The 11,948-nt window shown below is 53.5% G+C and overlaps 1 protein-coding gene across 3 annotated transcripts in view; it reads right to left on the reverse strand.

Moving 5' to 3' along the window:
* Positions 1-11,470, reverse strand: part of ZEB2 (zinc finger E-box binding homeobox 2) — a 110,851-nt gene extending 99,381 nt beyond the window's left edge. For 2 of the 3 annotated variants that reach the window (XM_032190194.1, XM_032190192.1), the window contains exons 1-2: positions 11,023-11,470; positions 8,211-8,348 (exon numbers count right to left, since the gene is read on the reverse strand). In XM_032190194.1, coding sequence (XP_032046085.1) covers positions 8,211-8,283 — 73 coding nt within the window. In that variant the 5' untranslated portion in view covers positions 8,284-8,348; positions 11,023-11,470. The remainder of the gene's footprint in view (positions 1-8,210; positions 8,349-11,022) is intronic. The other variant, XM_032190193.1, reaches the window with a different exon arrangement.
* Between the last annotated feature and the right edge of the window lie 478 nt (positions 11,471-11,948).

The following is an 11,948-nucleotide window of genomic DNA, read 5'->3' on the forward strand; positions in this document are numbered from 1 at the left end:
AAAAAAAAAAAGGAAAAAAAAAAAAAAAAAGAACGCTCGACAACAAAAGTCCTGAAACGAGGCAATCTTGTGCTGGAGCTAAAAAGAGAAACACCTGTAAAGTTATTCTCCTGAAAAAAAAAAAAAAAAAAATGAATAAAATAAAATAAGCACCCCACGGGCTGCGTGGGAGAGCCTCCGAGCTGCACGGGGAGGCTGGGGGCCGGCCGAGATTTGGGGCAGAGGGCTCGGAACAGAGAGGAACCAAGGGCTGGGAAATGGGGTGACGGTGGCGGTGCCCCCCTGCCCTGGCAGCCCTGGGGCCGGTGAGGAGACAGGAGGCAGGATAGAGGCAAGAAACAGGAGGCTGGAGGAAGGAGGATGGAGAACAGAGGCAGGAGGCGATGCTGCCCCCGGGCACCTCCCGCCTGCGCGCCCCTTGCGCGGTACCTGCGCGGGTTGCGGCCGCGCAGCGCGCAAGGAGTTAAGGCGCTTTGCAGCCTCGCCGGGGAGGTTAATATCACAGCTGCCGGGTAAAGCATTATCCAGCACCTCACTTAACAAAAGCCTGCTTTTGCAAACAGACTCCTACTTTTCCCCAAGTGTCCAAAGGTGTTTACTGAAGTAAATCTGCCTAAATCCTCCACTGCTTGGGTCATGGGGGTGGTTAGGAGGGTGGAAGGTGTAGAGATAATCTCTTTTTGTAAATTCTGCAAATCTTCTGGGAAAAAATCAGGAATCTGTGTCACATGCTTCTGTTCAACTGGTAACATCTCGCTTAGCGTGCTCCTTCTGAGTGAGATCTGCCAGAGCAGCTACAGGAAAATAAGACATCCCTCCCGCTCCGCATTGTTCGAGCTGCTCTTCCCTCCCGAAGTTGCTTTAGCACGTTTAATCTATTTGCTGATGGGGAAAAAAAAAAAAAAAAAATGAAAAAAAAAAAAAAAAAGTGAGGATCTTAAAAGCGGTTTCTGAAAAAAAAAAAAAAAAAATGACAGTTTGGTCGGCAGGAGATGGTGTAGCTGAAAACTTGTCACTTGAGATTTCTGCGCTACCCCGGCTATTCCGATACCAGCAACTGCATAGGACTTTTTGCATGTTGCAAATAGAGGCAAACAACACGGGAAATTTTGACAGCTCTGCCTGAAAGGGCTTAAATACTTTTCAGTAAGCGGGATCCGGTTATAAATAAACCTTCTCTTGGTGCGAAAAAAGTGGCTCCGACCAAAGACCTCGCCATCTCTTTCCAAGTGGCTTCTGAAAAGCCCAGAAGAGCTGGGGGAGAGCGGGCAGACGGGGAAATAAAGGAGGGGGGGGGCGATGGGAAAATGGACGTGGACGTGACCACCAGAGAGCCCGGCCACTGAAAGTGCCACGAAGGTCGCCTTCCTGCTCTTCCTCCTCCTCCTCTTCCTCCTCGGTGCCGCTTGCCGGCCGCAGCTCGCTGCTTTTCCCCGACGGGGCGGGCCGGCCAAAGCCGGGGGTGTGGGGGGGAGAAAAACAACGGCCCCGGAGCCCCCCCAGCCGCTGCCCCCCACCCGGAGCCCCCCGGGGAAGAGGTGACACCCCGTTAATTTGGGGAGCCGGCTTTTCCCCCCCTTTCCACAGCCCTCCGGGGGTGGCCCAGCCTGCCTCTCCCCCCCGGCCACCCCTCTGCCCAAGGTCACGGCGAGTAAACAATAATCGTAATTAAACGAAAAGAATAGGCAGCAGTCAAGAGCCGAGAGTACACACACCTGACCCTAACTCTAGCAGGCTGCTCGGAGTAGAATTTGATCCCTCCCTGACACTTTCTACCTCAAGTGTTAGAGCGAGTGGCCATGAATAGTACAGGCATGCCATCTTGTAACACTATCTGCCTGTCAGAGGAGCCAAGGCTGGGTAGAGCAGGATCTATATAAGGCTTGTAACTAGGGGAAGCCCAACAAACAGCTACAAACACCTAAGTTATTTTACTCAGCCTCCACCCTTCTGCTTTTTCCCCCCTCTTCTCACTCTCTTTTTTTTTTCTTTTCATCTTGGCTTTCTGTTGCAGAATGCAAATGTAGCCTGCCGGCGGTGAATGGGCTGAATTGTGATTAAGAAGAAGAAGAGCTCCTTTCTTTGTTCTCCCCTCAGGGGATGTTTACTGGGAGAGACACAGCGGATCAGATATGAAAGGCATTCAGGTCAGCATTGATGTGAGCGAAAGTGAAATCATACCTAAGGCATTCAAAAGACCGCCGTGTCAGGGGTTCAGCTAACGGTGCATCTACTGTGTGTATCTTCCCTGGTAGGCACAAAAAAATAAAAATAAAAATAAAAAAAATCTCTCCACAAACAGGCATTTTTTTTAAATTACAACAAAAATTATAGAGAGGGGAGGGAAGAAGAAGAAGAAAAAAAAAAATCACAAAACTTTTCCCTCGCTTTACCTCCCCAGGACTTGGGGCTCTTTTCCCTTTCTGGCCCGTGGACGGAGCAGGTCAACTCGTGTTAATTGTACCGTCGTCATTTTTTAGGGGGAAAGGAGCTCGTCTGAAAGGCGAGCCGTTATTTTTAGGCGGACCTGCATGTGCTGGGTGTGCGCACAGCCTCTCTCCCCGCACGCCTAGGTAGGTGCACACGCATGCACAGATCCGCCTGCATCTGCGAGGCTCAGTTATTCGGGTAGGAAACGCAGGCAGTCGTTCCTCGCCTCCCTCAGAAAGCAGCTTCTGTGCTGAAGGACAGCGTGGCATATCCAAACAGCACAGCACACCTTAAAAACCGAGCTTTGAGGGACTTTGCAACTCCTAGGAGCTCTTTGCTGAAAGCTCGCAGTCTAGAGGACGGCAGCCGCAGCCCTGAGAAGTTGGTACACAGCTATTTGAGTTAAACTGCCTCAAGAAGTCCAGGCATTGTCCTTTCTTTTTTTCATTAAAAATGCTTAATCAAGAAATATTTGGATCTTACTTTTTTATTTTTATTTTTATTTTTTTAAGTTTATGCTTCTCGCAGCCTGAATATTCTCTCACTAGACTTTCCAAGCGGTTAGCTGACGCTGTTGGCATAAACAGAGATATGTAAATACACAGGGAAAAAATCGCAAATTACAGCTAAGCATACAAAGAGTTAGGAGGTGGCTGCATTTACAGAGGCTGAAATGAAAATGAAAACCACAAAACATGAAAAAAGAAAGGAGCTTAAAAAATTAAGGAGCAAGACTGGATGCAGCGTGCAGTAACCATCCCCTCTGTTCTGAATTTGTTTACACCTTCAGAGCCTTAGTTAAAATATCTTGTTTGTCTAATGCTCACATCTGCTTTAATGGTGACGTTTAATTCTGAAATATTTTCAACTAGTGTTTCTGCCTCACAGATTTCTCCCCTTTTTCTCCGTACTCTAAAAAGACAACTAAAGAGCAATCAAAAAGGTGTCTGACTTGGCCATTCAGACAATTGCACCCTTGTGGGAATGCTGGAATGAATGGTACAGTGGACACCCCAGCACTATTGACGTTATAAACATGTAAATGAAACACATTAGGGCAGACAATCAATTGTCTGTGAGCACTGCAAACCTGCACTCCCTTTCTATGTGACAGGCACAAAATAGTGTCTACCTTGGGAAGCCATGGTCTTGGAGAAAAAAGGACAAAGAGTTCTCTTTCACAGAGGAGAAAATGCACCTTAAAAGCACTGGGATAATGCAGATGCCAAAAACTGTTGGGAGGCGAAGAATTTCCTATTTCTTGGAATGAATGTGGGGCTGCTGTAAAAGAATCAACACCCTGCCTTCCACTCTAAAGGGAGACACACATTTTTCTTGGGCGATATTACCAGCCTGTCCTGAGCCTGCATCTCGGTCTTCCATCTATTTTCCCTACCTTGGGCAGTTGGCTTCGTATCGTTATCAATAATTAACTTGTAACTCTCTCATTTTTTTAAAATTTATTTATTTATTTATTTTAATTTTCATACGTGGCTTTGCCAGGCACCGAATGTATTTTCTCACAGCAATCAGAGGTTCCCCCAAAACTTTCCTCGCGTGCAATAAGCAGAGCCCAGGGAGCGCAGCACCGTCACGAGTGGCAAACGACGAAGCGGGCGCTAACCTCCAAATTCCCTGCTTCTCTCCAAACTCCGAATAAAACGAATAGATCAGCCCTGCTACGGAGAGCAGCCTCCTCTGCTCCCTGCCACGGCTCGCTCCGGCCGCCACGGTGCGCGGAGCGGTGCAGCGGGGGATGCGCTGCGCCCTGCCCGCATTTTGCGCCTCGATTTTTAATACCTATCTCCAGGTGCTTCCTTCGACGGAGCGCATTTAATTCCCAGCCGAGGAAGCCGCTCTCCCGAGCAATCTGCTCGCAACGGATTCGCCCCCCCGGCAAGGTGCCGAGGCAAGGCAGCGCTCCCAGGTGCCCTCTCCAGCTTGCGCCACCTGAATGTCGCGACAGGCAGCCTCCCCGCTGCCTCGCCAGCCTCCCCCGGGCTGCCTCCAAACTTCTCCCGGCTGGGAAGGCGAGCCTCGCTTCCCACTCGCTAAAGGCAGCTGCCGGGCTCGTTTTTCTCTTTGGCAAGTGGGAAGTGAAGTGGGTTTCCCCCCTTCCCCACATCCCCTAAAGGAGGCTGTGTGTCTTTTGGGGAAAGGCTCCGGGCAGTGTGACCGCGGCCGCTCGGCTGCTGCGGGCTCTGCTCGGCTCAGACGCCCTGAAAGCATTGAACTTTCTCCCTTTTCTTTGCAACTGGAAGCGAGATGGCAAAGGAATCAAAGGGAGCTGTTTACTGAAACTTTGGAGTAAATTAGCTCCAACTTTCCCCCCTCCCCCTTTCCCCTCCTTCCAGGGGATTTTATTTTTTTTTTTTGAGGGGGGGGATCAGGGGAAAAAAATACACTGGCCTAAGGAGGACAGGGGCAGGGCAGAGCAGGGCAGGGCAGGCAGCAGGGACCCCGCCGCCCCTCTCCGCGCATCCCTGCGCATCCCCGCGCCGCTGCCTGCGCACCCCCACCTCCGCGGGGCGCCCGTGTGGAGCGGGGCGGAAAGGGGGCTCGCTGCCCTCTCCTCCTCCTCCTCCTCCTCCTCCACCATCTCCCTCCTCCTCCTCCTCCTCCTCCGCCTCCTCCTCCTCCTGCTCCGCCGCCACTTCTCCCGAGTGAAAGTGCCGCGAAGTGAGTCAGGCGCCGGGAATCATCTGACCCAACTTCCCGGGGCGCCGTCGCATTCCTGGGCTGCCTCCCCCGGCCCCCCCTCAACCCCAAATCCCCCCTACCCCACTTATAGGGTCCCCTCCTTTCCCCCCCCCCCTCCATTCCCGGGGGGGGGGGGGCTGGGGAGGAGGGGGCGCCGTCCTGCCCAGCCGCCCCCCCCCCAGGCTCTCAGCCCCCAACCGTGCCGTTATCTCGCCCCCCCTGGGCTCCTCCCCGGCTTTCCCCCCCGCTCGGCGCCGCGATCGCAGCCGGCCCCGTTATCTGAGCCGAGCCGAGCCGAGCCGAGCCCTGCCCAGCCCCGCACACGCCGCCGGGCGCGCACCCGGAGCGGCGGCTGGGCGATCCCGCGGGGTCCCCCCCCTGCAATTCGGGGCCGACTGCACTCACGCCACTCCGGCTTCCTCGATGGCCATCTACTTTGGGTGGCTTATTTATTTATTTATTTCCCGTGTTTTTAATTTTTAGTTTGGTCCTGCCGCGTTTCATAAGGAATTTCTGTCTGATTTCGATAAGCATCACCGTTTCTAGTGTTATCAGCAAAGACACAAGCTCAGAAGTGACATCTTTTCCACGAATCCAGGAAAGAAGCAAAAATCCACTCAGTCCAGATAAATCCTGGGCAATTCCCAACGGGAAAGGCACTGGATACGTGCTTGTCGAGAAAGAGAAAATGAAAATAAAAAAAAAAAAAAAAAAAACAACACCAAAACCACCAAAACCCAACACCACCACCACCAAAACCCACCCTCGCTCGTCTACCTGCTTCTCAAAACCAGGACATTTCTCACTCGGAAATGAATGAGAGAACCAAATTCTGGGGCACAAAGAGAAGAAAAGAGGGGACAGGCAGAAAGTGGAGCCTTTCCCCCCTGCCCTGGCCAGAGCAAGAGGCTGCCGGCGCACAAGTTAGACCTTCGCGCAGCCAGCGCGCACACTTGAGCTGAAGTTTGCGGGCTCTTTCGGTGGTTACCTTCCAAAATCGCAATTCAACTTGCGGCTCCCGAGCCGGGGGCGGCTTCCCAAGTTAGAGCACTTGGGGTGAAAAGCCCCGAGGCGAAGGGAGGCAGGAGCCTGTGCCACCCCGGGCCGCGCGTCCTCCCCAAGCCCTGCGCGCAAGGGCAGGGGGCAGAGGCTGCGACGGGGTGCCCTACCCAAACGCGGGCACCCGGCCCTTTTATTTCTGTTTCTCCACTCGGATCGGGGGGAGAAAATATTAGACACACGGGCGCATCCCTCAGCACGGAGCATGTGATGGGTTTAACACGCTAAACTAATAAGCTTGTGTTAAAAGGCGAGGAGGCGAAAGCAGAAGAATAAACCCCCCTCAAACACTCAGAATATTCTTTCCTGCAAAAGAGCACTTCTGGATGCGTTGCTTTAAATCTCATTCTCTTTTTCTCTCAAAAATGACTGTTTAACATAAGAAAAAAGGCTACTTGACACAAAGCTTTTGTTATCCAGTTGATCAGCAACGTGCTTTAGATACTTGTAAGGGGAAAAAAGCCCCACAACAGACATTGATTTTAGAAAATCAATAACCAACATTTAATAAAAAGAACAGAGGAAACACAAGAGAGGAGAGGGAAACATTACGTGTAATTTTAATGTCTACTAAATTACCCAGAGATGAGGGGAAGGGGAGGTCTCCTCTGTGAGGACCACCTTAAATAATGACAGACACAAGAGTAAAGGGTGGTGGTGGAGGGGGAGAGACTTTAAAAAAAGATAACAAGGAACGGATCCTTGGGAAGCTGCTCGGAATATATTATTTTAGTTGGTTTTTTTTTGTAATACTAAGCCAAGCAAATAGATCAAAGACAACACAAAGGGAAAAGCCAGTGTAACACAGCGAACAGTTTCTGACTAAAATTCCTCTATCACTCCCCCATATGGCTCGACGCCTCCACCACAACAAGAAAAAGACACACACACACGCACACACACACACACACACTCGCACACACTCACAACCTAGAGAGAGAGAGAGGGAAGGGGAGGGGGGGAAGGATCATTTGTTTCTAATCAACATTCTCTCCTCTTTGTTTTTTCTTTCTTTTTTTTTTTTTTTTTTTTTGTTATTGTTGTCGTGTCCCCCCCCCCCCCCTTTTCCCACCCCCACCTCCACCTCTCCACTTAAAAGAAGTAGCCGAGCCCTAAGCGAGCGGGTTCAGGTTCGCACAAAACATCTTCCTTTCCCCCGGCTCCTCGGCGGGGAGGAAAGTTGTTGCGAGCGGGGCCGGCCCGGCCGTGCGAGGGGCTGCGGGAGGGGGGCAGCGGCTGTCGGCCGGGGGGGGGAGAAAGGGAAAAAAAAAAAAAATAACCAACGGGGAGGCACTCGGGGAGGCACGCACACACAGCCCCGCACCCGTGCCAGCCTCCCGAGGGGGGCTCGGAGCGGAGCACCGCGTCCCAGCGCCCCCCCTGCCCCCCGCAGCCTCCGGGGCCGGGGGGCGAGGGCGAGCGTGGCCCGGAGGCCCCCCCCCTGACCTCGTGGGGCCGGTTCCCGGTTCCCGGGGAGGAAGTTTCCTTGCGGAGCCTCCGCCGAGCCCGAGCGAGAGGCGCTGCCCGGTGCCGGCGCGCCCCGGGGTTCTCACGGTGCCGGCTTTTTCCCAGGGCCGGCGGCTCCCCGGCCGCCCCCCTGCGCACCTCTCCGCGCCCCCTCCGCTCCTCTCGGCCCCCCTCCGCTCCTCTCCGCTCCTCTCGGCGCCCCCCCGGCCCTTCCAGCCCCCGGCCGCCGCCTCCCCTCCGCCGCGGGGCAGGGGCGCGCCCGCTCCGCGCCCGCGCAACAAACTTTGGGGCGCGGCGGGGGCGCGCTGCGCGCCCCCCTGGCCCCCTCCTGAAGCACCCCGCTGCCTCCCCGAGTGTCCCCCCCCAGCATCACCGGAGCACCGCAGCCTCCGCGGCCGCGCAGCCTCCGCGGGACGCCCCGCTCCGGGCTCCGCCGCTGCCTCCCCTCTTTGCGCCGTGCCCCCCCCTTCGCCTTCCAGCCCCCCCCTCACCACCACCACCCCCCCCGGGGCTTCTCCGCCCGGCCGGAAAAGTTTGCTCGGGGGGCTGCTTACCGTTTTTCCTCCGGGGGTTGGCTTGTTTTCGCCTCTTACACCTGGGGCCATCCGCCATGATCTGCTGCTTCATTGATAAGAGTGGATCAGATGGCAGTTCGCATGGACTCGACTCCCTGATTCAGCAGCACGCAGACTCTATGTAACAACCAAACACAGCAACAATGTGGGCATTGGTATATCCCATTTAAACGCAGGGCGCCAACGGGGACCCGAATTTGCACCCGCAAAAGAACCCATCCACGCACACGGCGAGGCTTGCCGTGCCGGGGGAGGTGGGACGCAGACGGAGCGGGCTCCCCCCTCGCTCCCCAGCCGGGCAGATTGCCTTCTTGCTCCCTTTCTTTCTTTCTCTTTCTTTTCTTTTTTTTTTTTTTTTTTTTTTTTTTTTTTTTTTTTTTTTTTCGCTTTCTTTTTGCTCTCTTTCTTTTTGGTGCGTGCCCCTGCGTGCGGGTGTGCGTGTGCGTGTGGCTCCCGCTCGCTCCCGGGGTGCGTGTGCGCGCGTGTGCGGGTGCGTGTGTGTGTGTGTGTGCGTGTGTGTGTGTGTGTGTGTTGCACCAGCAAAGCAGATCAGAGAGAGCCCAGAATTACATCTCAAATGAGTCATAACTCATGACCGTATATGAGGAGAAGCACAGCTTTTACAGTAGGCTGCCTGACTCAATGCTAGGCGGACCGTTTCCTCCTAAAAGTACTTTAATTTGACATTAGGACTTGTTTGCGCACGAAATGCTAGCCTTCTCTGCTGCTGCCCCTGCCTTCATTTTATTTATTTTGTTTTTATTTTTTTTTGCCAGAGTGCACCCCGGCGAAGTGATAAGAGCGGAGGGAAACATGGCTCTCCCCTGCCCTTTTGGGGTAAAGCACAGAGCGGAGACCTCCCCCTCCCCCTAACAATGAGCGGGGTAATTATAAACCTCTGTCACCTTTTTAGTCAGTTTGACAATATTCAGGGTTTCCCCTGCCCCTTACTTAAACAAAGCTTCAGAGTGTCATTTTTTTTTTCTCTTTCCCCAGAAAAGAAACAGAAATCAAAACTACCGCTGTCAGAGTTTTCAGGCTCTCAGGCTGGGTGTGTGTGTTTTAACTTGTAAACTTTGGGACCTACTGTGCGTGCCCGGCTGTGCAGGAGCCTCTATCTGTCACTGGAGCCTTTGCTTTGCTGCAAGAACGCTCCTGAAACTCAGTCCACCTCGAGGAAGATGCTGTAGCTTTAAAGATGCTTTGACTTGAGGATTAGTTTAAACAGGGGGCTATAAAAGATGTAACAGATGCAAACTGTAAAACAAGGGCAATTAACCCTTGCTCTCCTGAGCAGGATTCCCCCTCCTCGCCTTCGCATCTATTGTCTTCCCCTGCACTGGGAGTTTTGTACAAAATGTAGAAAAATAAAATAAAATAAATGATTACCTGCCTCACCATTTTTTTTTTCCCCAGCAAAGTGGGCTTTTCTATTTATTATTATTCCCTGTGTCTTTTGACTTTGCTGGAGCTTCACACCAGGACTGAGCAGGGAAGTGTGTTGCTGCTAGGTCTTTTATTCCGCCTGAACTCTCTGTTCAGACCTTTGCGGTTATAAAACCTGCCTGGCTAAAAAAATCCCCGAGCAGGTAAGAGGATGGGAATATTGAGAGTGTGTGTGTGCGGGGTCAGCATGTTTACTCACACTCTCCTGCCTGGGATTGCGCCTGGGCAGGGAGGATTGCGAGCTCTCTGGATGTGGATGCATGCGGCCGAGGAAGGGAGAGGCTGAGAAATGCGCCAGAAAGTTTAGGATTTGCCAGTTTTTCCCGATTCTGGAGTGGGCAAGGCTGGCATCACCGGGGCAGGTCTGACACGGGATGCAGCAGAGTGGGGAGGACAGGAGCCGAGGCGAGCGAGGCTCTGAGCCTTCCTCGGCGAGTGGCGTTTTCATGCAAAACGCCCAATGGAGAATTGTTTTAAATGCATTTCGCTATCTCCCCTGCTCTTCAGCCTCCCCCCAAAAGTTGTCAATAATTTGAAACCTGCAGATCTCGGCAACACTTTTCTTCCCAGACAACTGGCTAGCATTTTTTTTTAAATATATATATATTTTTCGCTTTTTGGTAAACGACTTTTAAGTTCCAGTCAGTACTTTCACTTCTTGCTTTAGGATCCCAGAAGCTAAGGTGTTACTTCACCCAGCTTCGCAAAATAAAATAAAGAAATGAAACTAAGTAAGCAGACAAAACAGCAAACTTTCTGGTTGGGGAAACACATCCTCGCCGGGAGCCCTGCCCCGGGCTGGGGCTCCAGCGGTGCCCGGCCGCGCCGGCTCGGCATTACCATTAACAGGTACCTGCAAACTTTGGGGCTCCGGAGGGAACCCTACAAGCGAAAAAGAGCAGGAGGTGGCCGGGTGGCTTTTATTTTAAATCCCCAGCCTTTGATTTCGCCTTTTTGCGGGAGGACGAGGTGCCTCCCCGGCGCTAAAACTTTGGCTGCTGCGGTGCGCAAGGCGCCTCCCGTACCTGGTGACAGGTAGCGGGGGGGCAGCCCCCAGCGCCCCGACCCCGCTCGCCCCTTCCCGGAGCAGGAGCCCGAGTGACTTCGGGTTTCGGTTAAAAAAAAAAAAAAAAAAAAAAAAAAGGGAGATTTTCGCCCCAAGTCTGAGCAAGGCAGGGAGAAGCCAGCATGCTTTAAAAAAAAATAAAAATAAAATAAAAAAAAATAATCAAACCCTATCGAAATTAAAGAAGCCCGCTGGAGCGCGAGGTGGTGGGAGGAAAAAGAAGGGGAGGAAAAAAAAAAAAAAAAAAAGAAGGAAAACGGAATTAAATTCCCAACCTACCTGCGAAGTCTTGGTTGTAGTTTTGGCCAGAAATGGTGAGAAGCAAAAGCATGAAGAAGCCGCGAAGTGGAGGAGAAAAGGTGAAGGGAGATGCAGCTCCTGGAGAAATTGTAAAAAGCCTTGCAAAGAGTTGTCGGAAGGACCGTTATTCCTGCTGGGCAGGTTAGGACTGATCTCTTTCTGCCACTCCAGGAAACACAAACCTGGGGACGGACTGACGTGTTACGCCTCTTCTAATGACATTTTTTTCTTTTTCTTTTCTGTAGGAGCGAGAGGAGAGACCCTGAAACACACGCCACCTATCTTTGTGGGGAGGGATAATTGAAGAGCACCAAACGTGAGCATCATGTGGAAACGTGATCGCCAAGTTTCTCTCTGGGAAAGGATCTGGGATAGATTATACCTTGAAGTCTCCGCGAAGGGCTTTAGCGGCACAAATGCAATTCCACCTCCTCCCGCCCGCCCCCCGCCCCGCGCCCGCCCCCCGCCCCGCTCCGCGCCGCTCCGCGCCCCGCGGCCCCCCCGCAGCCCCTGCCCCGCGGGGGGATGCGGCCTCGGGCCCCCCCGGCTGCAGCCTCTGCCCCCCTCCAATTTGGGGTGCATCCCCTGACCCCCCCGGGGTGCGTCCTTTAACCCCCAGGGTTCATCCTTTACCCCCCCGGGGTTTATCCTGTCCCCCCCAGGGGTGCATTTCCCCCCCCAGGCTGCATCCCCCCACCCCCCCGCGGTGCATCCCTATCCCCCCCCATGCCTCTTCCCCCCCTGCGACCCCCCTAGGGTGTAAACCTCCCCCCCCAGCCCCCCCTTCATATGGGATCCCCCTCCCCCAGGCAAGATGTGTGCCGGATCCCCCCCCCCCAACCGCAGCAGGATCCTGCCGGATCCCTGCCCTCAGGCTGGATCCCTGCCGCCCCCCCCGGCGGGAT

The sequence above is a fragment of the Aythya fuligula genome, chromosome 6, assembly GCF_009819795.1.
Source record: "Aythya fuligula isolate bAytFul2 chromosome 6, bAytFul2.pri, whole genome shotgun sequence".
Classification (NCBI taxonomy): Eukaryota; Metazoa; Chordata; class Aves; order Anseriformes; family Anatidae; genus Aythya; species Aythya fuligula.